The following is a 23,215-nucleotide window of genomic DNA, read 5'->3' as shown; positions in this document are numbered from 1 at the left end:
AACTATACATACCAAGTTTTAGATATGATGCATGATAACTGCACTACGGCATTGGGTATAATTGCACTTCTATTTTCCAACCCAAACAGTAAATTCGGATGGCATGCCCCTTCAAAAGGAGGTGGTCTGCATGATCAAGGTGAGCTGATCGTGTAACACGAAGTCGTCGATTGGTCTCTCTTTTGTTTTCATCATTCATGGCCAAATGTGGCGGAGCACATCGCTCGCCAGGAATAAAGGTCACTTGATGCGCTATCATGCACTCTTAAAATTGATTAGTAAAAATAAAATTACTAATTTATGAATTACTCATTTTCCAGTTGGTGCAATAGGAACTACCAGATGAGTTGATTTTGTTGATAAGAGTTGATGAGTGTTGATGAGTGTGATGAATTTGTGAAATTACGGAAATTCGGGAAAGCAAAACACAAAACGAGCATTTGATTTCTATATTTTATTACAGAACATAGACGACAGCTATCTATTCTTAATACGAAATAAATGTACACGTGCATGCAGCTCTGAAATAGCTGTATAAGACTAAATAGTCATATGAGATCGAATTATTACGCATTGTCATCCTATCATCATCATTTTGCAAAAATAAAAAAATAGAAAGAGAGAGAGAGAACAGCCAGACCTTTGGACAGCTAAAATAAGACTTCTGGGATTTCAATAGCGGATAGCGGATCAAAAAAATGTCATTCTGTATATCATTACGAGAAAAAAACCTTTTACACCATCAAGAACAAAAATTTCAATTACATGTAAAAAACGAAGCGCAACACAACATGGAATAAAAGTACAATAACCCCTTACTCTCCACCCAGACTAGTTGTTCAAATCGAGAAGAGTGTTGTAAACTCCGTACGCCGAGTAACTTTCTAGCAGAGGTTGAGTGGAGCGAACGTAAGCATCAAACGCAGAGTAGGGCTACAAAGAACCCCTTAGAATTCAACGAAGATTGGACCGAACCACTTTACTTTCAACGTTGAGTACGTCACCTTAAACATAATTGCCTGAACTTGTCTGCGAAGTAGAGTGGAGCAAACCCCTTAACGTTGAACGCACAGTAGAGGGAGCCAACAACGAGTTTCGAATGCAAGGTACATACTTCCTTTACTTTCAAATCTGAGGGTAGACCGTCAAACGGTCTGCGGGCACAAATACGTCCCGAATTCTTAACGCTGACTGGAGTCTCCAGCGCGGGGTACAGCAAATCCCATAGAACTACGCGTATGGTGGGTGACTCAGTCATTTGACGACTTCATCCGAAGCGACCCTCAGGCTATTCGGGAATTCTACATTTCCATGATCCAAAATGATATGTCCCCGGATACAAAATTAATGGATAACTCCATAATTTGGCATTTGAAAAGCTAAGCTAGCCTTCACAAAAGTGCTCGTTTCACAATATGTATATACAGTACACTTTATAGTTTATCAATAATCATAGCCCTCCGTCAGCTGTAGGATAGGCGGAGACGACGTTCCAGTTCTGTTGATGCTATAATTCGTCGGCTGGCCTCCTAAGAGTCCCTGCTTGGGCTGGCCCAGGTTCACGATCGTCCCAGGCCGATAGATCTTGTTATTAGAAGTCTCGATGCCCATCCTGACCTCGCCCACATTATTCATGCGGGGGAGGGATCCCTCGTTACCGTTGGTAGAATGAGTTGGGCTGCCGCACAACCAGAACGTGCTCATGAGACCCTTGCCCTGTAAAATAAATCGAGGTACCAGTTATTTGTCAGAAATAAATCCTGGCCTTTGAGAGACATTTTCGGTTATCAAAGCACTTCTTATGAGGTTATATACGACTCTAGTTTCGCGCGCCCTTGGTATCAGTATTAAATCGAATTCTCTGTGCGCCTTCAGATCGCTTTAAACCTTCGTTCTGACACACGTGTTTAAGCGCAATAAAACTACTCATTGGCAAAGATCCAAAAGGATGATGATGAGGATGATGTGCTGCTGCTGCTAATAATGATGATGATGATGATGATGATGATGATGATGATGATGATGATGATGATGATGATGATGATGATGATGATGATGATGATGATGATGATGAATATTTGATTTACAACTTACCTTGATATTGACTTGTGGTTGACGGGGCTGTATGTCATATCCACCAACGACCTGAAGAAGTTCATTGAGTCGACTGCTGATGTGGATACGATTTGCTGGAAAGAAGATTTGAGGAAATGTTGCTGTCTGAGGGAAAGTGTGAACTGATTACCAGAAGTGGATATTTCAATCAGAAGGGAGGGTCTTAGGAGTCAAGGCACGAATTCAATGGGGGACGGGGCATCAGACGCATGCACCCCTCTCCGCCCCACCGACTCCATCCACACACACGCAATTCATGAAAAACATTGAAACTGACAATCCTATTGCAACACACAAGATATTACATTGCGAAATGCAGTGCGCGCCCCCTCTTTTTCCGGCGCCCGGATCCGCCCCTGGATTTGTGAGTCTGTTGGCTACAGAGGCCTTCTAATGTCAGCCCGAGTCATGTGCTGTACGTGCAGTTTCTTTAACACATATCCTTCAGTGGAGACCTACATGTCAGATGTATATAAGTGCAAGTTGTTTGGTACTGAGATAGATCTAATTAATAGAATGTGCAAAAGACCATTATATTACCAGCAAAATTACCCATGAAGCAAACAGGTTAGAATAGGATATACCTTAAATTGAAATGGCTGAAAGCTAGAATTGCAATGAAAATCTAATGCAATATCGAAGAGATAAACAAATCACTACATTTTTATGATATAATATATATTCAATAACAAGGCACTTACGTAAGCCGTTCGTTTCCATCCTGGATGCCACGTTGACCGTGTTCCCGAAGAGGCAATACCGAGGCATCTTCAGGCCGACAACACCAGCCATTACCGGACCTAGAACAGAACGAATAATAATCTTCACCACTTTCTCTAGGCAAGATTGTCCGGTAGCCTCAGGTAAATAATCTCTTTCGATTTGCTATATTCTGGAGACCGGTGAAGCAGGGTAAGTGGATTTTGATTGGTCAGTATATCATTCTGACCATCTTGAAGCTAGACGAGCAATCAAGTATTTTCAACTGACTTACCCACGTCGATCCCAATACGTAGTCGTATAGTGCCTGTTGGGCAGCCCGCGATGTGCCTGCTAGCCACGCTCAGTATGTCAAGGGAGAGGTTGGCAATCTCTGAGACGTGGGTATCGCCAATTCTGGTTGGTAGACCTGCAAAAGAAATTTAATATAATGATAGTATTGATATTGTAGATGACAACCTTGATGATGATGATTTTTTATTTCTGCCTTGAGAATGCTGAACCCCTAAGATTATGTTTGTTTTGAGCTCGGTCTCAATTCTTTCAAGAGGCAAAAAACGTGTTTTTCACGTCGCAGATTTTCGAATAGAAATGGCGAAACTTGGTAATCGATATAGAATCCTTAAGTAGATCCTGCTTTAACTTACCTGAAGCCACCATGTATGTGTCTCCGATAGTTTCCACCTTGTACACGTCGTGGCGCTCCAGGACCTCATCCAAGGTTGTGTACAGGCTGCCTAACAAGGACACGATGTCAATCGGGGCCAGTTCGGCAGAAATCGAGTTGAAACCGACGATTCCCGAGAACATAATGGAAACCTCCTTGTAATACTCAGCATTCACCGACTCGTCATTCTTTAACTGGTCCGCAACTGGTCTCGGTAGCATCTGATAGAGTAACTGGTCCGTGCGCCTCTTCTCGCGGTTTAGGTCTTTCGTTTTGTCCGCTAGGATGATAGCGTAGCGCTGCATGTCTCCTGTCGTCTGTCGGACGGAGCGCAGCAACAGCGGGAACATGCAGATGGCCAGCCCCATCATGACGCAACTGATTGCAACATTCGTGTCAGTCTCGGAAGTGTATTCGTTGATTTGATTAAAGATGAGGCTTGCTAAATCGGTCTGAATGGTAAGCAGCACCTCCTGGTAGGCGGTCATGTTACTAAACCACCATTTCTTTCCCGTATTTGCCTCGGAAATCCGCTGATAAAAGATTAGCTCTCTCATAGAAGAGATGCTGTCAATCACGTTCTGTCCGGTCGTTGTGTTAGTTCTGCTCTGCAGCACTGGTGTCACTAGTGTCGAATACTGCTGCGCCAACTGAAAGTAGGCCTTGTAGGCGTTATGCTCCTTGATGTACCATACAAATTCCGCTCTGTTCAGGAATCCGTGATTACTGAAGTACAGCTCTCCCAGCGCGCGTTCCACTCCGGCCTCGATCTTACACAAGATGATCTTTTGGTACGCTACCAGTGTCTTCCAAAGCGTTCCATGCTCCGACTTCTTCAAAGAATCGGTCAACCAGTTCATAAAGATTCTCATGGGTGACGTATAAAAGACGATCTCGCCATTCAAAGACGCCGTATTGATTCTGAGATTACTCCTGTGCTCGTCTAAGTGTTTTTTGAAGGCTTTCTTATTCTCGAATTCCGCGCGTCCTTTTTCTTTGTCAACATTCACTGGCCAGTCGGGCAAGTCCTCAAGTTCTTTATCGGTGGAGCTCCACAGTTCTGACAGCAGGGTCTGGGTGTTTGCCCCCATGTTGTTGGAGAGGTACACTACGGACATGTCCCTTTCTCTCTGAAGGAGGTGAATGAGCCAGCCAACCTGCACCGTGAAGTGGACAGTCTCGCGAGCCTGCAAGGGAAGGAGAAATATTGAGGAAAAGCGACTTGGATTCTTTTATTTGTTCTTTATAACTATGTGGCATCTGCTACATCACAAAATACTAAAACGCTGGAGTGCTATTTTAAAAGTGTTAAGGGTGCAACACATTGTGTGATATGCAAATGTGTAATATTGTTTAAAGGGACCACTTGAGCGTGAGGTATGTTGGCTTTTCGTGCAAAACCGGCTTCCAGCAGGACTGTGACTTCTCTGAACATGATAGTTGAGACACCTTTGGCGGAAATGGTCGGGCAACTGCTCTCTGCTGTACAATGGGTTTATCGCCATTTCGCCTGCAATTATTTCGCCTACAGCCACTTCGCCTACGGCCAAAAAATTCCATTTTGCCTACCTGCCATTTCGCCTATTTCCCATTTCGCCTACTTGCCATTTCGCCTACCTGCCATTTTGCCTACCCACCATTTCGCCTACTCGCCATTTCGCCTACATACAGAAATGCCATTTCACATAATTCTGAAAATATTTGTTTTAAATCCTCCATATTGATACCAGTATCAGTAAAAAATATATGTTATCAGGCCTTATACCTACCGTTGCAGGGGATTTGCAAATCCACCACGTTTATTTGGTATCTGTCAAAAATATATGTTTGGCCCCATGTAGGCCTACTGTTGCAGAGGATTGTATCCCATTTCCATTTTAGAGTCCCAATCATCATACACTAATTTGTTGTTGTTGAAGCTATAATTTGGTTGCTGGATTAATTACTGGATTAATTGGATCACTATAAAGTGTGTCACACAACATAAGCAAACTAATTAAGCCTATAAAAGGATTCACAGACAATAGGAATCTGAAGAAAATGGCTTCGGTGGTAGAAATACTTGTAAGGGGGAGATTTAAAGAGACCTTCATTGGTCACATGTATCTGGCAGATATGAGTACAGTCACTATACCACATGTGGGGCTAATGACTACAAACTTATGGATTATCAAAAAATAGGTTGACAAATAGTGCATAATGTTCCATAATTCATAGGTTTGTAGTCAATAGCGCCACCTGATGTATAGTGATCGCACTCCTATCTGCCAGGTAAATATTCGCCTCAAACCACCTCTATTCAATACAAATATCCAGAAAGTCCTACTTAAAAAAACAAAAATAGCAGTAAAAGTAGGCGAAATGGCTAGTAGGCGAAAAGGCAAGTAGGCAAAATGGCTAGTAGGCGAATTGACAAGTAGGCGAGTTGACAAGTAGGCGAAATGGCTGTAGGCGAAATGGTTATAGGCGAAATGATTGTAGGCGAAATGGCGATACACCGTACAATGATCGCTGACATGTTGCTGGCGGATTGGTATCGGACAGAGTGCTCTGTTTACTGATTCACTAAATACTCAGTGTCAACAGAATACATGTAAATTAATGCATAAAGCAACCAGGATGTTGCCACGATATGTATCGTAAAATTTCAAATACATATACATGTAGGCCTACTTGCAATAACACTTTTGTTAGTAATAGGATTTATTCAGTAAAATATCGTCACTGTTTTACCTTCACAGCAATTATAAATATGATGCTTAAACAAAGGTGCCAATCAGTTTGCTCAGATTAAATTGTGTCATGGCGTTTGAGAAAATAATAGTAGAGGTTTGCTGATTTTATCATCCCTCGCAGAGCGCGGGCTCATGGTGGTCTAGAGTTGGCACCTGCGCATTACTAATTGATGACTGTTTTTGCCGATCCAGTATTTTCGATACTGAGTATGCATTAATGGATGAATAATAAAGGATGCGACAATGACACATGGGTGATGATACATACGGCCCCACGCGTACGCGAGTCGATGTCGCGGACGTTGACGCCTACATGTTCGTTTGCGCTAACAAATCAGGGTGTTAGTATAGCGGGGTACGTTTCGCGGGTACGTGTAAATTGTACTCGTATGCATGCATGTACAATTATCAACAACGCAAGTGGAACGTGAACCCTTTTTGACAAATATCATAATTTATTTCACCCGGGATTTGACGACCCTCTTTGTTAAGGTCAGCGAGGTCAAAGTTCAAAATTTCACCATCGGGTGGTAGGTTTTGCTGTTGACTGATGCAGATGGATTTTTTAATTTGGTTTTGACACTAACTCGTTTCTGTGTTTCTTGCTTATCTTGTTTAACGAGTGCCTCGACACTTCAATGAATTTGCTGAGAGGTACTTCCGGCTGGTCACACCATCATGCCAACGTTGGGTTCCTCCTGCTCCAATGCCACCAGGCTTCATGTTCATCCTCCCATTGGAGACCATTTGAATCGTTTCTAAAACACTCTCAATACAAATGTCTTCCATGAAAGGATGTACGTGTACGTTTATAATACCTCTTTGTCCTTCGTCAGACTGAAGATCGGTCTAAATCTGTATGAAAGACAGGTTTTATCGTGACTCTTGGGAGGGCATTCGGTTTATGTTCCAACCTGGGGGAACATCGGACACCTGAGGAGCATATACATGTAGGCCTATGAGAACATCGAACTCCCACGGAGCATAGAACCCTCCGGCGTACACAGATACGAACCACTTTGTACGTACCTCAACCAAATCAAGCCTCTCCTGCGTGCCCTCCTGCAGAGAATAAATGGAGATGGCCAGTAAGGCAAGGATGGGCACTCCCGTCACCATCAGCATTTTGAACTGTTGCCGCCACTTCCCCAGCTCCGAAAAGGGCTCGTTCAGACCCCACCATACTCCTGGAAATGGCATATCAGGAATTAATGACCTATACATGAATTATCTCTACTGCACTCTTACAATCAAATACATTTTGTAGACTACAGGTAGTGAAAATAGCTATTTTATCATGTTTACAGTTTTCAACAAAACTAAATTTCCTATTGCGCTGGCTGTGAAATTAGTTGTTATAACTATCGAAATGGTATTTCCCTACTACTATTTAGCTGGAACAACTAATTAAAGATATAGGTTTCACTACAATATTACTGTAATTTCACATTTTTGGTACAACAGGAATTACCTGAGTAATTGTTTTTACTAATAAATTTCAAGAGTGCAGATTGAATCCGTTTCTGATATTAGGGGTCTAATTGTACGTTGTAATATGCCTTGGGTTTCGCCTCAGGGCTTTTTTCAAACGTGGTGATCACGAACATTTGGCCGATCTGCGGCTCAGGTCCGACTCCTTGCGCCCGAAATCGGCCTAAGGGAGTCTAATAACCTGGGAAAGCAAAATGGGGGATAAGAAAGACGTGTACCTGCATTAACCTGCTCCGCTTCCTCGTTGGCTATATTCGAAGCTGATGTTGAATGCGATGAAGTACTTAGGCGCGACATATTTCGCTGTTTCCTGGAAAAGATATCATGATAAAAATCTGCTGGCTCTAATAATGGTGTCACACTGTACAGAAAATCACGGAACCTCGATATAGCTTAACTATTTGAAGAGCAGTCGACCGCTAATCCAAAGATCTGTGGTTCGAATGCAAATTAATTTCATTCTCTCTGAACAAAAATGTGGCAACTTCACAGGATGAAGCTCAGAAGTTTTCTTTCGCATGAATTTTTGTTTTGGTTTGTTTAAAACGTGGAATTTTCAAAGTTAAAAAGGAGGTGGAGTAAGCCATCGCGTTCATTCACACAACGGCTATAAATGTAGTAAAATCTATTTTGAAATCAAAATTTATTACATGTGTATTTAAAATCCTTTTGAGGCACATAAACATGTTAGGCTTGCGTTCGATTCACAAGACCTCGTTAAGGAAATAACTTTGTAACCTGGCAAATAATTTTGACTTTTCTATGGCTTGACGTAGTCCGCCATGAAACTTCCAATTGCATAAAAATACATTTAAAATTGTTTTGATAATGCTATGCCGGGCAAAATTTATATTTAAGAAATGAAGATACCAGGGCAAACAATACGATTTGAGAGTGAAATTCAAAACTCACCTTTCCTTCTCCTTAATCGTCATTTTGCAGAGATTTTTTTAAAGCGACATCGGAAAACAGTATCAAGACGATCGCTGCGCTTGTAATTGTGCAAAGGAACAGGCCTCGCAGAAAAATTTATAGAAGTGGGAATTGTTATGAAAACGTGTGAATTACTATAGCAACGGACGCGAATGACGTTACTCTAAAGTGTGAGGGGTGACAACTAGTTTGAGCAGACGCTTTCATGTACACCGTACATACACACGTACAAATGTTCCGTAAGCGTTGTCAAAATAATTGATGTTACTTCAATAGTGGCCATGGTTTCGAATCCAGCACGCATTTACATAATTTGAAATTTTCAAATGCAATTACAAATCTCAAATATTCAACGAACGGCGTAGGCCGTTAAGGAAGACCACTGTTACTAAATTGTACGTACAGTAGTACCTCCCTTGCGGACACCTCTGCCAGGCGGACATCTCCGCATTACGGACATGTTCGTTCTAAGTCATTTGCTTTAACCAAAACCTCTGTAGGGCGGACACCTCTCTACTCCGAATTGCGGACACGGCCATGGTAACTTTTTGGTGCAATCACCTTGCAATTACGGACAGTAAACCAAAAAAGTGGCGTCCCGAGTTCATTTAGGTACTCGATTAGACCTAACAGGTGTGAAGTTTGCGTAATTGATGAACATAATTAGACACTCAGTTCAGTTAAGTACATGGTGGAGTGAATTTAATGTCCGTTGCTCTCCTAATTAAAACCGAATGTATTGTATTGTATCTTTACTGTGCATCACATTGCCCAGCTACTGTATATTGTAACATTAAGTGCAGTGCATTGAGTTGTTAGTCCCCTTGTGCTCTAATTACAAAGAATAAAGCTTGATGTGTCGCAGCTCAATCCAATTCTTCTATACAACTATAAGGATATACGCTGTCTATTATGTAGTATGTAGCGTGCGAACACAACCTCTATATACTTAGTATCAATGTTGGCAAATTAATATTACCTCCACTAGAAATGCCAATAAAGTAATTTCAAGTTCGCCTATAAATTGCATCAGCTTATTTGAAGTAGTTAATATTAAAAACAAAATGTAATATGTAATAATGTAGGCTTCACGACCGCCGTGTTCATACACATGAATATCCTTTTCGGACAATAATGGCATAACCTCTCTATTAAGGACACCTCTACATTATGGACACCAACGCCCAGTCCCATGGGTGTCCGCAATAGAGATTTTGTAAGACGATAATGATTATTATTCAAAGGACGCGATATGCAGAACATTTTGATGTTCTTACCTGCCTTGTTAAACGTTACACAATGATTTATCTGATAAGGCATGTTATCAAACAGTTTGCTTATACAACCCAGTAAAATACAATTTAGTAAACGCATTAAAAATGTCAACATGGCGAAAAGGATATTTTGGGAAAAGGCGAACGCCCCAAGTGGAACAACCGATGCGGAGGTTTCTGAACGAGACGTATTGAATTTTGATATTCGGGGCGTCAAGTTTGAACTACTGGCTGATGTTGTGGACGAATATCCTGACACTACTCTTGGGCGTCTTGCAGAACAGTATCAGCATCTGCCTGAACTGGAGAGGAACGTAGTATACGTGTTTGATAGGGACCCGAATGTTTTTAAGGCAGTCATACAATTCTACAAAACTGGTAAGCTTATATTTTTGCAGAAAACGGAATAGGTCTACTGATTTTCTCTCGAAGAAGTGGTATACTATTACATTATTCATCAGTTCAATGCAAAAATAGTGGACGACAAACTTTACAGTCAAGCTTTTTACCTAACATTACTTCAGTGCGAATGATGGTAGCACGCAGGCGACGTGGGTCCGATATCTGATCTTGAGCGTTAGCTCGTGGATTTTCATACTGACCTGATAATGGTGAAACTCAGCATAGTATGCGCGCTCCTCGGTTTCTAAAGAAAATATTTAGGGCGGGGAACCCAATGTAAAGGGTTTTGAGACTGTTTTTTACACTATGCAGCGCCATATCAATGCATTTCATTTGCATTCAAGTTGGCCGATTGAAAAAAGTTGGAACGTCCGTGGACTGCTTGCGTGGGCATAAAAAAAGTGAAGGGGCAATCGAAGTGAAGTTATTTGCCAAAGGTCTCACGCAAAGTGCCACCCCTCTGTGTCGTGTGACTCTGAAACGTGGTCGACTGGTGACACCTCCGCCATACGTTTATGCTTGTCTCATGAACTAGTTCTGTCCTTCAGGGGAACTGCACCACCCGTCTGTAGTTTGCGCCACCATCTTCAAGAGGGACATTGAGTTCTGGCGGATCACCTGCCCCGTTGCGCCCTGCTGCTCTCCGGCCTACCAGGAAGCCCACAGCAACACTGATGTGATTAGGCAATTCAAGGAGACCATCATCGACGAGAAAAACCTGTTATCAGACTACGTTTTCCATCACAATGGGAGAAGATGGAGGCCGCGACTTTGGTACTTCATGACGTACCCTTCATCGTCACTTGGCGCAAAGGTACGCTAGAGCGGTATTACTACATGACTGTGTAGATAGCGCGGTACCAGCTTCCAGTGACGTCTCTGAACCAATGAACATTAACAAGATAGCCATATTAACGGGACTACTTGGGCGTGGTATTTTGGTATTTAGGTATTTGAAGGCAGCTTGTTCACATTCCGTCAGTTCCAAAAAATGGAGAACCTTTTGTACTGAAATGTTTATGTATTTCATACACCCAAGACACATACCTTATTTTTATATTTCCTAATCTATTAAGTCCGTCAAAAGAACTACATGATACATAGTGAATAATGTAGGCATAAATGAAATACTCTGGTTCATGTAGATGTATAATCTGTTCAGGAGAAACTGCTTATTTTCAGCAATCGCCTCCAATCATAGTGCAATCTTTATACATGTAGTTTATTTTTTATTCTTATACCTTCAGGTCTATGCAGTTTTTGTCTACTTGCTCGTCGTGCTCAACATGATCCGAATTATCGTGGAGCAGAACTCACACAGCTTCTCAAGCCAGTTGCACTCCATCACCTCCAACCTAACTGATGAAGAAGACGTAACAGATCAAGAAGACACCATATTGTGCAAAGTAATCCTATCGGGATATCTCGGAACTAGTAACTTCATAATGGCCTTTAACATCGCCGATATGGTAGTTGGTGTAATATTTGCATTCGATAATTTTTTGCGTCTGATCTCTGCACCAAAGATCAAGACAGCGTTCCTCTCCTATCGAAACATCGTCGAGTGCGTCTGTCTATTCCCGTCACTAGCATTCTTTCTCTACTGGCAAGGGGTCGTTTGGCTCCAGTCATGTGACCACAGCAGTGCCACCTGGATTCCGTTGCTATGGCACCTGAAACAGCTACGTGGGCTCCAACTGTGCGTGCTATTGATACACTACATGCCGTGCCGGGTGCTGTTTTTCGTCATCAAATATAACGTAAAGCAGGGAATGATAAGCGTTTTCTTCCTGGCCGTCTTCACTTTCACGCTGACAATGGGGGCGCTAGTCCTAGTCTTTGAACGTCTGGGAAGCGGCGACTGGAAAAGTGAAGATTTCAACACAGCATTTGATGCCTATTGGTGGGTCATAATTACCATGACAACCGTAGGCTACGGCGACGTCGTACCACACTCGAGTCTCGGGAAAGTCATAGGTGTTGTATGCGCCCTATCCGGTATTCTCCTATTGGCCGTCATGGTCCCACTGATGACCAATAACTTTACCGTCGTGTTAAACTACTCCCGTGACCTTGATATTCATCCGCGGAAAGATTCGTCCAATGAGGATAAGAGGCGTAAGAGCATAGCCCCGGGGGAAACTTATAAACTAATTAAAACAAAATCTGTGTATGCTTAATTTATTAGCTCCTGCTAATCGGCTTCCTTTTATGCTATGGAGGGTGGTACTATGATGCATTCGAAGTGTTCACAAACCAGTCCAATTTGATAACAAACAGGTGTAGAAGTTTTAAATGTCCAGGGAAAAAAGGACTCATTTAGCCCTTTTATCTCTAAGCTATTGGCTGCCATGGCTTCTTTGGAACCATTTACATGTACGATAATGTGTCAGAATGGCATAGAGCCGGACACTTTTCCCACGAGGGTATTTTCCACTTCTACACTGGCGCATCTGTTACGGTCTGTATTTGACTGTGTGAGGCCACAAATGTGCTATCTGGAACTGTCGATACATTCGCTACACCGACACGCGTTTTCTTGAAAAGAATAAGCGCCTTACGGTACCTTCTACTTGAAACAGTGTAAACAATCCAATTCAAAGCTCCTTGCAAGTAAATCAAGCTCTTTGCAGTGATGGATATGTCGCTGGTCAGGCAGGCTCTTTGCACCTTTCCCAATCCTAAACGATCATGAAACCGATTAATGTAGACTGTAGTCAATATTAGTGCGCTTGAGTGTGTTATGACGAAAATGGCCACAATGGCAATGATTGCTTTAAATTTCGCAATGTTTTGGTAAGGAGTGATTGGAGTTGGCCTTCTTTCTGACCGTCGCATTACCTTGTACAGAGCGATGTAGATACCCGTGGTCAGGGTGACAACTGCGAAAGCTACCATTGAGAATAAATTCATTTTGAAGTTAATGTCTCGATTTTGCTCTAATGAGTTAGCTATGCTTTTGTGTATGGCGCCACAGGTAAATTCTGACCAAGTGGTCCGGAATACTATCAAAATTGCCACCAAAACTGCCGTCAATGCTGTGATGGCCGTAATTGCAACCACGACTGATCTCTTCAATCTGAATGGTAAATTGCTATTGACTGCGTAAAGTCGGACAGATGCAATTACAGGTACCAGTGTGAAAGTCAGAAAAGAAGAAACAACCCCAAAAAAGACTTCTATGTGGCAGAGATAAGCAGGTTTTGGCGTCCGTGCTACTATTGATACGAAATGTAAGGGAACTGTGAAAGTCATTAGCAACCAATTACCTACTGCAAGCACCGCCACCAACAAGTTAAATGAAGTCTGCAAATCCCTCTTTAGCGCGATCACTATTACTGTCACAAGATTCCCCGTGAAACCTAGAACAAAGATCATCGGTACTGTTATTAGATTGAGTATGTTCAATGAAGATCTAACGCACATATCTCCTACATCTGCAGATTGATTTGAACTGTTTATTCCATCAGGATGAGAAGTGGTATAGGAATCCATAGCAGTTCTTCCAAAATGCCAGCCAACTATTTTTCTAAAAGTGTTTGATGCTTTTCCAATTTTGTTTCAGCTCTTAGATAGTAGAAAAACGCCTTATTCGCACAAGTCCTGGCGCGAAAGACCTTTCCCGCCACGTGAGTGCACGCCGAGATCCGAGTTCACGTCGACCCGCTGTTATGTAGCCTGGTACCACTGGCCACCGTCAGACGACGCTGTTGTGTCCGTCCCGTCAATACAAAAGTCAAAATAGGTCAAACACAAAAGCGTCGTCTGACGGGTCCGTCCCGTCAATACAAAAGTCAAAATAGGTCAAACACAACAGCGTCGTCTGACGGTGGCCAGTGGTACCAGGTTAGCTATTATGACGCAACGTCATTTCCATTTATCGTCGGAGTTGCGGGGTAGCGCCACCAGTGTGACTTCGGAAAAATCGATATTCAGCACCAAGACGTCACAGGGTATAAGATCCATAGCTCCAGGAAACGCCTTACTAGTGCATCGTTCGACGTGGAAAGGGTCGACGAATGGAGAGCTAACTCGGGTCAAATTGGAGTCAACATCGGAAAAGCGTGATAATTCATTGCCAGACAGATTTTGAGTTTTTTTCCTTTTCTTTGTGCAATTTATTGATGGAAACTACTTATGTAGAACTGAACGATGGTCCTTTAAACGAGACTCAAGTCACTCCGCTATCAATCCAGTACCTTTTCGTAAGGTCCTTCCTGGTGAACGGTTTTTTACCAAAATGACACAATATTCAAGTCACCCCGCTATAATCAAATCGGTACTTCTTGGTTAGGTCGGTCCTGGTGACTAGTGTAATTTAAGTCCGCTATATTATGGTCTATATGGAATCATGTAGTCCATCAGAATACATTACGGCCGGGTACTTTTTCCAGGGGCACGTTTTCTACTTCTACACAGGTGTAATGTTTTTGAGTGTTTCTGTTTTTGAGTGTTTCCCCTCATTGTTTGGGAACGCTCAAAAATAGATTGACAAGTTTTTCTGTGTATCCCCCTATTGAAAAGTCATGGTCTCTCTAGCTGCCTATTGTTTGGAAACACTGACACATGGGAAACAACCACAGATGTTACACCGGCCGTTCCTAGTGGTTGAATGCAAAAATGTTGTTCCAGTGATAAGACAAACGCCCAACAAGATACATGTACCACTTCACATTTTCAATCTATCCCCTGAATAACAGTATGTCTCACGTGTCCAAAACCTCATCCATAATCAAAGGTTTTTATCCAACAGTTGATCAAGAGCTAATCGAATTGGGTCCCAAAGTGGTTGCGAATAACCGATCTCCATCGTGGACAACTCCACAAGGTGGTTTCAACGAAAATCAACTTGTTTATCACTGTCCTTCTCTTTCTTTAAATGCATTCAAAGTGTTACGCAATGGTATTTGCCATTGGTTTGTTCCGATTATTATTTTCTACAATGTACGCTTACGTCGGTCGTGACCCGTGATTCTTAAATTACCACAATTAATTAACTCCCTCATAGACCAATTATTCTCACTTGCGCTGATGACAAGTCGTCATAAAACCATCCTCCACTGAATAGTGTGTTTTCACGTGACGACATCACCGGCTATGTTGGAGGGACTGACAAAAGAAATCAAGCCCAAATAACCATGACAGCATTTGATTCAGTTAAGTCAGGCATGACATATCATTGTTCTGCCCTCCAACATGGCTGACCGTGAAGACACTCTATATCAGTTATACAAAAAGAAATTAACGGCCTGTGTAAATTGTACCAACTTGCAGCCTATCTCCTTGACACGGTATTGTCTACTTCAAGAGGAGTTCGCCTTTGCCTATTCATGTACCGTTAATGGAGGTCATGTTCGTGCCACTGGATTACAGTATGAGAGTGAGGGTTGTCGCTCTTGCAGGGCACCTGGGCTCCCGGTTTATTACGTTGTACATGTATTGCCTTAAGCCAGGCGAAAAAAAGAAACATCTGCTTTTGTTTTGTAAAGATATGCCTTTATTTTCGCACAACAGATCTCCTTGATTATGTAAACATGAAGCAATACATCGTCAACAACGGGTACAATAGTTAGGAAAATAGTAGGATTTCACTCAAACAAAACCTATAGTCATAGACATCGTAACCGGAATGCGTTTTTTGACAGGACAGTAGTTACTTTTCCTGATGAAAATGATGATATCAACAAAACTGCCGAGTCGCGCGCATGCACGACCGCGTCTTGGATTTTATCAATAGGAAACGCCTATCCCTTTGTTCGAGTTCCGGCCTGATCGTGATCTCGAACAATGGGACAGGCGTTCGCGTTGGCGTTTCGGGGGATTAGCAAAAACTCACTGATGACGGCTGCGTCCAAAACGCCGTCAGTTCGTGCTAAACACCACTTTTTGCAATTTTGGAGCCAACACTGAATTGCAGTTGCACGGCTCCTGCTCAATACGCGCCTAACCTGCCTACATGTATGTGTGCTGGAACGTAGCATATCTTCAGTCTTATCATTCTTGGCTCTTGTAATGGAATCAGTCGGAACGAAAGCCCGAATCCGACCACTGAAACCGTTACTTAGGCGGGAGAAAACTACACACGCCAATTCACCATCTGGAAAAATATTTACTGCACTGCAGAGCGAAAACTAAGAATTCGAAAGATGCTACCTGTAAGTCCGCATATCTGGGAATGGATGGCGGCCTCGAGAGACACACCAGAACAGACAAAGCGATAGTTTGTGTCCTTGCGCTAACATCACTGTGTGCCAAAATTACCAAGCTCAATTTCATCATGCGAACGTTCATTTTTGCGTCAACATTTTTGCTCGCCTTTTTATTGTTAACGCGGTCAGGATTAGGACCTATTCCGCTGAAGCCTTTAGAATCCGGAATGTGGCTCGCGCATAACAATCGGACAGTTAGGAAAAAGCCATATGGAAAGTTTAAGATACACGTGTCGAAAATAAAGCAACCCTGCTATTCAACCATCGATTCGTACCCGAATTCGCTACGAGTGCGTACCGAGGGCTGAATGACGAAGGTAAAAAATAAAGAGCCATTTTTGTCTCATTATCACAGAATCCTGATGGTTACAAATATAAATATTGATTTACTTTTATAAAGTAACATAGATAAGTACTAAACTAAGTTCATAAACAGGTGAAGGACATCAGTCCCACAGTGTCGCCATTAATCAAAATTCCTAGTCTAGTTCTACCACGATGCTGGGAACCTTTCAAAATGTCGATGTTGGGGCAGTTGTCATTCTTAAAACACCTTGTACAGGCATGCCTACATTTTTTTAAACATGCCAACACGTCCAATGGTGTGGTTACGGACCAGTTAAACGGCATCAATCAGCTGTCACAGACTTTATAGCACCTATTTTTTTCCAGTAGGTACAGACCAGACCTGCCGTCGGTGCATGTAGGTACCAACGCTTTTGAAAGGGGCGGTATAAGCGTAGGTATTGGTCATCCTCTTATGACCTGTCTTTGGGTAGCCCCTGCACCTTTTTTCAATGGGGTGATCTCAAATTACCCCCACATGTGTCTTTATGCTAGCACCTGCGTTGCTGTGTTGAAGCCAATACCAAAAACGCGGCGCTTACTGCCCCTAACGAATACGTTAAGAACCTGCATGGCCTATAATGCTGTACTGACTTGGATTTAACAGTGATGCTCTTCTAATTAGCCACGGACGTATTTCAATACAATAGACCGTTCTCGGCATCTAGCCAGTAACACCAAATGGTTGACACTCACCCGGACGTAATACGAGTCCGTAACTCAGTGCGTAGCTGCCAAACTCATGTACATATACTACACCTTGATCTGCCTTGCGCTATTGAACGACATCCAGCCAGATTCTACACTAATTCATACTTCTAACTTTTTATTTTGACTATTACACGACACACACGATTTTGGGGAATACATGTGGAATCATGATGGTGGCCCGTTTTATCACGTCGGATAATAAAATAATGGTGGTATCTTGCTTGTGTGGACAAGACATTGAATTGTGAAATAATTACACGTTCATGTAATGGATTCTGCCTACAAGAGCCACACAAGTCTATTATGCGCTCGATGTAGTTTTTTGGTGACCCAAACGAGGGGTGAAATATGGCAGCCATACATTTTCAAGATTTACAATGGAAAGTGAACCTTGAACAAACTCCAAACAGTTTCACATGACGTAGAGTGAACAAAACATGCTTATATCCGAAGACGTAACAAACAATAAACACATACATTTTCAGATATGAGTATTTCAGATAATTTAAATATATTGTTCCTATATTTTTCTAAAATCAACCAGATTTCTTCCGTTCATTCATTATACCGTCTGCATCGCTGACGTCATACAGGACTACTTCCTGCTCCGACGGCGGGCGCTCTGAGCTGTTACGTAAGCCGTATCCAAAATATATTAAAAATCCTGAAATAAGAAAAGGAGAGGTCATAAGAACTTGCTCCATACTCTATATCACCAAAGTCAAACAAGAACCCATGGTGTACTCACGAATCCCCCTTTTCCCTCCATTGAAACAATTCTATCCTGAGCGCCAACGTTGAGATCTATAACTGTCATTACCATCATCCCCCCCCCCCCCCCCCCCCAAAGAAATGGCTTCATTTCGCTTTTAATAATTCCATCACGCAGTGTACGATATCTCAATTGAAGGCTGGTTAAGCCTAGAGCTTACCATTCATATTTCTTGAAAACAAGGATGGTGATAACTCTTCTTAATAAACAGGGATTTCGAGATTTTGAAAAACTTCTAAAGGTTTTTCGGCCAACACAAATATGCAACCCTCAGAGGTCTTTGGGCGAAAGAAAAAAGATCTTAAGGTCTTTTTTATTGTGAAAAACCTCTTCTCCTCACCGTACGAAACTTTGGGCGTTGGGGATAAAGTGGCAACAGTTTTGGTTATTGTTGTGGTGCAAGTACCAGGACAGAACCACAACTAGCCCTACTGAAACAGAAACCAGGCTACAATGTATAACTTACCTAAAAACATCCATACAGCGAATCGTATCCACGTTGCAGTCGACAGGGACAACATCAGGTATATATCCACAACCAGCGACATAATGGGCACGAACGGTACGAAAGGGACTCTGAAGATCAATCGCTGCTTGTTCTTGGGCTGACGAACTATAAACACCACGAAAGTAATGACAACCGCCAGGAACACGCAGACGAGAAGTACAGCCCACCAGGAGGCGTTTTCAAGAAACCTTGATCCATAAATACACAAGACGCTGAGACATATGAGAACGAGGCTGATGACGATGACTGAAATGATGACAATTTTTCTCGAATGTTCTGTTGGTTCTTGATTTGCACCGCCGAAGTTGAATAAACTACTCATACTGTTCATGCTTTGGTCTGGGCCGATTCGTTGATAGGTGCTTCCAGTTGGGGGAGCCGCCTCTTCTCCTTGGTCGTAACCCTCGCGGTACCCGTCATCCTTTTTCTGCCGGATTTCTTCCTCGACCACCTCTTTCCGTTGCTCCACACTTCCTGCGTCACTGTCTTCACTGTCAGCATGCGGCAGACGACGGAAGACGCTGGTTTGTTTACTTGGCACGTATTTGATCAGGTTGAGCTTGTTCCCGACCCGAAGCAACCCGGTGCTTTCCCCAGTCGCATCTTTCTCCTTGGATTCGCCTTCTCCGAGCTCGCCGTCCGGTGTTCCCTTGTGAACGGTGTCCTTGGAGAGTCCAACATCCCCGGGCTGATATCGCAGGATCAGAACACTAACTGCAACCAAGGTGTACGCCATCAGCGTCCCAATCGACATCATTTCAACCAAACTCTCAAGTTCCAAAATCATCGCCAAGATGGCCGCCGCAAAGCCGGAAATTACCGTTGCTATGAATGGTGTCGATGTCATGTGATTTACGTTGGCAAGGAAGCGGAATATGACGCCATCTTTGGCCATGGCGTAGATGATCCGGGGCAGAGGGAAGATGGATCCCATCATGGAGGCGACTAGGCCGCACATTCCGCCGATGGCAATGACGTATTCTGCACCGTAGATACCAGTCTGAGAGAAGACCTGGAGAAAGCACGTCAGACATTTTGTTTTTATAATATGGCAATAAACAAATAAATCGTATATTACTTTCAATCTAAAACCTTCTAGATTTGAGGGCATTGATCTCTAGTTCAAAATATCCGGCAAAATTCGGATTCGGATCGAGAAGCGTCGATTCTTTTCAACCTAAGCCTAGTCGTTATTAATTCTTGATAACATTCACAATCTTACAGAGTATTTTAAGCAAACATATCACCGAAAACATGCAACTCTTTTCAAAAACCACTACTAGTACGCACCTTTGGCAGTGGAGCGGAGACAGCTAGCTCGTTATATGGCACCATGAGTGTGATGACACATGACACTCCAAAATACGCCAAGAAACAGATAATGAGCGTGGCCACGATGGCCAGGGGAATGTTTTTACTCGGTTGTTTCGCTTCCTCGCCAGATGTCGCTATCGTGTCGAAGCCGACGAAAGCGTAAAAGCAGGTGGCAGCACCAGACATTACCTGAAAAAGACGTCATGAATAGGAATAGGTAACAAGAAGTCCAGTTTTTTAAAACTGGACTTCTTGATCACAACAAAACTTTAAAACTCATTAAAATGAGTTTTAAAGTTTAAAGTTTTGTTGACCTAATTACGCTCAATCCCCATCTTGATATTCTTAAATGCCTATGCCGTTTGTTAAAGATTTGAAATTTCTAATTGAATTTAAAAATTGGTTGGATTACAAATAGGTCCAAACATTATGATGTACCACTTATAGCCAACAAAAAAATCAATGGTACATACCCCTTTGAATCCGTACGGGAAGAAATTATTCGTCCAGTTCTTTCCGTCTACGTGAAACAGGCCTATGCAGATTACGCAGCCGATGACCAATATGTTTAGAATGGTGAAGACGAAGCTCACGACTGATGACATCTAGAAAAGATGAGAACACGCAGTTTGTCGATAAGGGCGCAGCTGACTTTATCAGGTAATACTACGTCACAAGCCTTGTAGTGTACAGACAGAAAATTTTAAAAGGATTGATTTTTAAACTTTGTTTGTGGTATTAGAACCTTTGGACAATATCAAACTGAGCAGATTATCCTATTTGGATATATCTTACGTATCTGGTAAAAGTCATCAGGCAGTTTTCGGAAGGCCCATTTCGTACTTTATCGTTGGTAACCTTTTGTATGGGTTGCGAAACACGCATATTATTGTTTCGTGTTAAAAAAATGTAAACCCTTGGAATTTGGTTTGGTCTGACCGCTTACCTTAACCCCTATGGCAACAACCATGGTCGAGACAATCAGCAGCACCAGGGCGATGAAATCGGGATGTTCAGCAAGACCAGGTGCTTGCATCGGTGGCACGTGAGCCGCGATGTACCTGAAAAATCGAGATTGGTAAAGTCAGACTGTGTCTAAGTTAGCCTCAACCCTGTTATCCTAGACACCGAATATTGTCAAATATGTCCACACGAGGAATCAACTAGTTAAAATCGCGCTACACCCATCATAATATATGTTAAGCTTTTCGGCGCCCACTACCACGATTTTTGGTGAGGAGTTAAAGCTATTAATGGATCACCTGTGTCTCCAACACAATTTAGAATAAGGGGTTTGTGCTTTTCAGAAACCTTTAAGGTTTTTTTTCAGCCAACACAAATCTCCAAAGCCAGATTTCATCTTACCTCGCAACAGTGTCATTGAACAGCGTATCGAAGTACTGACTCCACGCCTTCCCGACAGATGCTGCTCCGATCATATTTTCTAGAATCATGTTCCAGCCAATGACAAATGCCCACATTTCGCCTACGCTGACGTAACTGTAGACATAGGCGGATCCCGCTTTCGGCACCCGTGCTGCAAATTCGGCGTAACAAAGTCCTGCGAAAAAGGAAGGACGATGCACATGTATTGCAAGAAGATCATACTTTTAATGCACAGAATATTTGGGATGTATAACTCGGTAGATATTATCCGTTATTCCGCAAGATCATAGGTGGTTTCTTGGAACAGGCTGGTGCCTGTTACATTGTTACTAGATATAAAGCTTGCCATTTAACAGAATACTGGCTTGATGGTTTTATCATCGGTTTTAAGAACTAAGATAATTTAACTGACCCTCCAATATGAATCGAGGTTATATGTACAGGTTAGGAAAATAACATGTTTAGCCCTGACCCGGACGATCCCCGGTTCAGATGTCACCAGGCTATCGGCCAGTATATACCAATCTTTTGTTTAGCCCATTGAAATAGGTCTGAGGCAATCTCAACGTGATAGGGTCATCTTGGGAACGAAATTGATGTGCGTGGTCCCGTGAACCTGAACATAACAAACTGAAGTAAACACCGGTTCCAGAGCCGGCCACTCCGATCTTGAGCACGGTTCGAATCGGCGCATGAATAATTGAAGTGATGGTATGTATGTTCAGTCATTCCAGGGGTTGACTGGAACTCCCACCCTTGCAAACAGATTGCTTCCAACCTGCATTTTCACATTAGCTTAATCTCGTCTGAATTGGTAGGATTTTCTCCCGGGAAATGATGACACGCGATCATGATCGTCACGGAAACGACGCCATCTTTCAAACTCGTAACAGGTATTGCAATCCATATACATATCAGTTGCGATACATAACGAATCACTCCTGGGGATGATATCTATACGCAAGGTAGGAAAGTTGACACCTTTGGGGAAACTCAGTGATCATCATTCAACCGCGGTACAGGTTTTCGTAAACAGGTTCCATGTTGCCGGTTCACAATAAAAGGCGTCACCTGAGGGCGCTATCATTTTGAACAAGTCTGGATGATACCAAAACGTTGTATTGTCATCATAACTGTTTCACGATTGATAAAGGATGAGGTGGCGGAGGCTGTAGATGCAGCTGCCTTTATCAGGTTCCCCAGAGCTTTCAATGAATAAATCAGTCTAATCAAAAGAGTTGCGTAGGAATTCAATGAATAGAAAATCAGGGTACCTCAGGTGCACTTGCTCGTAAAAAAGGCTAACTGGGGACTGTTAGAACCTTGCACATGTGTAATGGTTTGACTTAGGCTACACAAAATATTTTGAATTTAGCTACTTGTGTTTCCGAAAGATAAGCCACTGTTCAGACAAGTGTCTTCAAGGATTCTAACTTCGTTTATTGACCCATTCTTGACAGAAAAGGAGAGGTTACCATTCATGCTCTTCCATTTCAGATCGACAAGACCCTAAGCATTGTTCAGACCAGTGCCTTCAAGGATTCTGACTTCGTTTATTGACCCTTTCTTAACAGGAAAGGAGAGGTTACCATCCGTGCACTTCCATTTCAGATCGACAAGACCCTAAGCATTG

The 23,215-nt window shown here is 42.6% G+C and overlaps 3 protein-coding genes across 3 annotated transcripts in view; 1 reads left to right on the top strand and 2 right to left on the bottom strand.

The window, feature by feature from the left end:
- Positions 1–1,443: 1,443 nt before the first annotated feature.
- LOC135496543 (uncharacterized) lies at positions 1,444–8,663 on the bottom strand. Its single transcript, XM_064785903.1, has 8 exons — positions 8,641–8,663; positions 7,947–8,038; positions 7,267–7,424; positions 3,483–4,689; positions 3,110–3,244; positions 2,817–2,915; positions 2,095–2,189; positions 1,444–1,716 (listed from the first exon to the last, which is right to left on the bottom strand). Exons 1-8 carry the CDS (start codon positions 8,661–8,663, stop codon positions 1,444–1,446), a joined length of 2,082 nt encoding a protein of 693 aa, XP_064641973.1.
- Positions 8,664–10,048: 1,385 nt separating this feature from the next.
- On the top strand, positions 10,049–12,517 carry LOC135496542 (potassium voltage-gated channel subfamily C member 3-like). Its single transcript, XM_064785902.1, has 3 exons — positions 10,049–10,313; positions 10,886–11,151; positions 11,585–12,517. Exons 1-3 carry the CDS (start codon positions 10,049–10,051, stop codon positions 12,515–12,517), a joined length of 1,464 nt encoding a protein of 487 aa, XP_064641972.1.
- Positions 12,518–15,826: 3,309 nt separating this feature from the next.
- Positions 15,827–23,215, bottom strand: part of LOC135497239 (high affinity cationic amino acid transporter 1-like) — a 42,295-nt gene continuing 34,906 nt past the window's right edge. The window contains exons 4-9 of the mRNA XM_064787002.1: positions 21,562–21,757; positions 21,143–21,257; positions 20,670–20,801; positions 20,173–20,385; positions 18,841–19,894; positions 15,827–18,266 (exon numbers count right to left, since the gene is read on the bottom strand). Of these exons, the coding sequence (XP_064643072.1) occupies positions 18,139–18,266; positions 18,841–19,894; positions 20,173–20,385; positions 20,670–20,801; positions 21,143–21,257; positions 21,562–21,757 (1,838 nt within the window). The 3' untranslated portion in view covers positions 15,827–18,138. The remainder of the gene's footprint in view (positions 18,267–18,840; positions 19,895–20,172; positions 20,386–20,669; positions 20,802–21,142; positions 21,258–21,561; positions 21,758–23,215) is intronic.

The sequence above is a fragment of the Lineus longissimus genome, chromosome 12 (genome assembly GCF_910592395.1).
Source record: "Lineus longissimus chromosome 12, tnLinLong1.2, whole genome shotgun sequence".
NCBI lineage: Eukaryota > Metazoa > Nemertea > Pilidiophora > Heteronemertea > Lineidae > Lineus > Lineus longissimus.
The sequence above is the reverse complement of the archived record's forward strand: the minus strand, read 5'-3'. Positions and strand labels throughout refer to the sequence as shown.